Source organism: Pinus tabuliformis, chromosome 8 (genome assembly GCF_031772625.1).
Source record: "Pinus tabuliformis cultivar Carrire ecotype Pingquan chromosome 8, CPIR1, whole genome shotgun sequence".
NCBI classification, from domain to species: Eukaryota; Viridiplantae; Streptophyta; class Pinopsida; order Pinales; family Pinaceae; genus Pinus; species Pinus tabuliformis.
In genome coordinates this window covers 842,711,542-842,716,534 of record NC_142294.1, presented here as the reverse complement: position 1 = coordinate 842,716,534, position 4,993 = coordinate 842,711,542, and the positions used below count along the sequence as shown (strand labels likewise).

General features: G+C 34.8%; 1 protein-coding gene across 1 annotated transcript; it reads left to right on the top strand.

Moving 5' to 3' along the window:
• Positions 1–2,379: 2,379 nt before the first annotated feature.
• Positions 2,380–3,911, top strand: LOC149238207 (guard cell S-type anion channel SLAC1-like). Its single transcript, XM_089369505.1, has 4 exons — positions 2,380–2,618; positions 2,724–3,251; positions 3,337–3,368; positions 3,457–3,911. The coding sequence occupies exons 1-4, from the start codon at positions 2,403–2,405 to the stop codon at positions 3,746–3,748; spliced, it is 1,068 nt and encodes a 355-aa protein (XP_089225631.1). The 5' UTR covers positions 2,380–2,402; the 3' UTR covers positions 3,749–3,911.
• Positions 3,912–4,993: the final 1,082 nt, after the last annotated feature.

Sequence of the window (4,993 nt, the reverse complement as noted above, 5' to 3'; positions counted from 1 at the left end):
TAAAGCTTGATTTACAAAAATTGTGTTTATCTAAAACACATATTTTCTTATAAAAATTTGTTAGGTCAATTTCCTAAGTACATGAATATATTCTAACAAAAAATATTAAATATGCAAAATAAGCATAATTATTGAATGTCTTCTCTAACTCCTTTTTTAATAAATGGAAAGATAAGAATTGCCTAATGTTTCAATAGAACATTTACTTTTGTTTCATAAACAATATAATTTTTAGTAAATTATCTTCCTCTCGTAAGAGGAGGGGACGGATTTGGAGTATTTTGTTGTACTTCCACAAAAGTGAAAGATTTAATTTACTCAGAGTGAAACTACACTTTTAGATTTGCTTCAATTTCCTTTTCTTTACTTCATTTCCTTTTTCCCCTCTTTGTTTGTCTCTAACTCCACTTCATCATCCTTTTCTTCCTTTTATGTTTTTACTTCCTTTTTTTTTTTCATTAACCATTTGATCCTCAAGGGCTATGTCTAAACCATTCTCAAATTGAGGTGGTTGACCAAAATCGAGATCCAACGTTGGTATTCAACATCTTCCTTCTTTGCATTTTTGGTATTTGTTGAGCCATTTAGGTTCTCAAAGGTTTCAAATTTATTGATGCTTGACATGGTGTAACTCTCTTGTAATGAATTTGAACGAGATGGCCCATTAAGATGAGATTTCCTACACTTGTTTGTAACCATCTTGAACTCTGGTTATTTATTTTCCTTTTTGCTTTGGAGAAGGTTGTTGAGAACACACATGAAGTTGATGACTAAGAAAATGGTAATTGGGTGTGTAAGAACATTCTCATAGAAGAATGCATGTGCATTATTAGAAATACACACATGCTCCTAGTCCTATACCCTCAATGCTCCCCAAACTAACATGCATGTTTTTCAATATAGATATTTAAGATCATGTACAAGTATTAAAAGTGTGTGTTCCTAAAATCATGTGCATGTTATTGAGAACAAACCCACACTTCAATAATGCATAAGTGCTTTTGGAAAGGTTCACACACTTTCAAGGGTGTGTGCACACTTTTATGACTAAAGTTGTTTTTCCAATGCATACCCTTCATCATGGGGATATCAATGCCATTAGAGGATTTAACAATTAAGTTTGTGTACAATGGTACTTAACATGGTAATGGAATGAAACTTTGGCCTTAGGCCGTAGAGGTTACTTCTAAGTATCAATGTCCCTAGACCAATACATTTGACTTCTTAATGACATCCTTATATTACAAGTAGGGACACTTGCATTATTACATATCTTGAGCATTAGTTATGAGCCTTGAGGCCCTTGACATGGTCGTGGGAGGAAACATAGTAATTGGACCCTAAAATATGCTTTTTATATTACATGGCTATGAGGAGCACCTCAAACCACCATATAATACCTCTCAAGGTTATGTCTTCCTTTCACTAGGGATATGGGTGCCATTAGGGGGTTTTATACTAAGTACGTAATTATTTGGGTCATAGACATCTTTGAAGGAGGAAAGCTAAGACTTATACCATAAAGGAGGCCTATAAAATTCAAGTTTCATGAATAACACCTTGATCCACTACACATGGCCTCTTTAGCACATCGTTACTATTCAAGTGGGAATATTGATGATATTATGAAGCTATTAGAACTAGGTTTGAGCCCTAGTGTGCAATATATTGTTGGGGAAACTTAGATGTTAAGTCATAAATGAGGATTATATCAATTAAGATGCGAGAAAATGCATGACCTCCAAGGTGGATATTGAGACTACAAATGAAGTTATGTGGAAGAATTTTTGTAAAGGGGAAATTTTAACAACTAAATTTTTTTTTAACATTTTCTTAAAAAATATTTCCCATTTGATTAAATTTTGCCTATTTTTTATTATATATGATAAAATTAATGATATTCACCAACAATTTACCAAATTAAATATTAAATTGCATGTTTTTTATTTATTGAATATTCTCTACGCTATAATATTTATATCAGAAACTTCTCCTTTATTTCACGAAACATTTCACTTCATTATTTCACTAACAAATATACCTACCTAAAATGCATGCCTTAATAAAATTTAATAATACTTATTTCGAGAAATTTCGTCAATATCACACTAACAGATATACCTATCTGAACCGCATTCCCTTCAAATGCTTTGAGGTAAAATAATGAATGGACAAGATCCATCTGCTAATTAACGTCATACTCCTTTCAAACCTCAGTACTTTCAAACCTCTCACCTTGCGTACTGCGCTGAGTGCGCTGAGTGGGAATCCACCTTTGTTTTTGTTTTCAGAGTGCACGCCAGCCCATCAGCCGTCCAAACACTCCGCCTTTATAGCCTTTCGACACACCACATTCCACCACAACAATATTCATCGGTATTGTGATTATCAATTCATCAAATATGGATGGAATTTTGCAGAAACCACCAGTTACCACGTCTCACAGTGCAGCAGAGATGTTGCAGATCAGCATCAGCATCCCTCCTCGAGAATCCTTTTCTACCACCTGCGCTTCTCATTACTTCACCAAAACAGAGAGGAAGTCTGCAGTCTTGGGTAAAGTAACTACCGATATTTCCAATTCCCACATATTTCGCACCAGCCATGACGATAAACAGGTTCATATTCAAATCTGCATATCTGATTTCTGTAAACTTATATACCACAAATTTATGGTATTTTCAGGTTTTAGTCTAATGAGTAACTTGGACTTGGTTCTGCAGGTTCTTGTAATGCCACGGGTCGACAAAAAATGGTATAATTTCCTTCATCAGTTCAACATAGAGAACTTTCGTATATGCCTCGCGCTGTGTAGCCAGCCACTTCTGTGGAAAACACTGGAGGAATCGTTATCCTTGCATTTCTGGCCAATAGGACATTCATCAAAGATGGCAGTCTGGGGTTTTGCCCTTGTAGCGCTCATACTTGTATCCATTGCTTATGCACTCAAATGCTTTTTCTGCAGGGAGGTTGTGAAACAAGAATTTTTGGATGGAGTTCGAGTGAACCACTTTTTCACACCCTGGATATCATGCATGCTTTTGTTGTTGGGCCTCCCTCATACCATAGCCAAAACCATCAATCCTCTGCTGTGTTGCGCTTTTGCTGCACCTGTGATTGTATTAGAGATCAAAATATATGGCCAGTGGTTTTCTGGAGGGGAGAGGATGTTGTGGGAAGACATCTCTGGCACATTCGGCTTTGGCTCAAAAATACCGTATTTCCTATCACTCTTTCTTTTTGCATCTATGGTGAGTTTTTCACCACTTATTATAGCTGACATCTTGAATGTCATAACGACGCAGTGCTCATTGATGTTGTTGGTTGTTCAAACAGGTTGTCCGCATAAGATTATTTGCGCGATCCAGGTAAACTCTACATGTTTAACTTCCGTGGAGGCTCTTCTGTCCTCGCTAAATCTGTGTTTTAGTAATGTTTCTGTATTTTATTTGACAGATTTTCCATAGCATGGTGGGCATACGCCTTCCCAATGACTGCCGTGGCAATCGCTTCAATCAGATACACCGATGAAGTGCGAAGTTCCGTAGCCAAAATAGTGGCCATCCTTTTCTCCGTTATCTCAATTGCTGCGGTCGGCGTTCTGGTCATAGCAACTGCTATCCACTATTTGGTGTATGGACACCGAATCATTCCTCTTCAACAATGCATCGGTTCGCCCTCAAAGAAGAGGAAGAGGACCACCAGTTGTTCCGAATTCCAGATTGTTTGTTCAAAAGCCCAACTTTAATATCTGCTCCCATTCAGATACTCATTCGTACTGTGTACAAAGCCAATTCGAATGTTTTCACTGGTTGGATAAAAGCTGATGGTATTGCCATTGCTAAAATAGTCATGGCAACAGACCAAGCTTATTCTTTGTTTAACCTGCAAGAAAAAATGAATAGATTCGATTCAAGCAAATAGTCTTGTTACAGATCTTCCAATTATATGTATCTGTAGTCACTATCACTGTAAGATCTAAAGTAACAAATGGACAGTCATGTTCTTAAGGTTCCTATCACATTGCGACTATGCACGGCCAGCAGAACAGCCGTTTTAATTTTAAATACACTCACAATTAAGAAGTTTATGAAATAAGTAAATGAGAAATAATAATGAGGAACAGCCTGTGAAAAGTTGGATCTGTTTCTTCAATTTGTCCTAACAATGAACCATACTAGTTGGTTCGTATGGTTCGAAACGCGTCAACAGACTGCATGTGATTTAGGTCGAAATATGTCTTATAAATGATTATGGATCACAAAAACCTCAATTCAACCAGTTAGAATCATGTTTGTATATTTGTGTGTTGGAACCTAATAAAACATATATAATTTTTAATTCGAGCCGGTTGAATATTTTAAAAATAATTAAAAAAGTGAGTTTCTAGAAATGATTATGAATATGTCATTTATATGGATGAGATATTCATAATGTTTGTTGTTTTATTTTTATATTTCTTAATAAGAGTTTAGAATGTGTGGTAGCTATTGAAAGTCTAATAGCTAAGGAATATTGTTTTTTTAAGAGTTTAAAGTATCTAATATATATTATAATCTTATGTCTAAAAGAATTGATAATTCTAAAATTTGAGCTTACATTGCATGGCAGAATATTTGTTCACGAGTTTTATGGTTCGTATTGAGACATATTCACTAGTGTCCAAATTCTAAATACATTTATTGTTTATTAGTTTAGTTTAAACTTAATTTTGGATATATTAAATATTAGATAGATAATTTTTTTCGAGGTGTAAATCTTTGTTTTGAGAGTAAAATTTGAGGAAATGTTTGCATCTCGAGAGATTTCTCTTTCAGTGCTTGATAGATTTCGGGTTAAGATGGATCTAGGTTGGTTTCAATCATGCATGAGCACACACAATTTATTGAACATCTAATTATTTTGATAATTTTAAATATGCTAAATATGTCTAAAAATAATATGGTCATCTTAATTTTAAATTTGCTCAAATACCTTAGTTTGTTGAGATGAT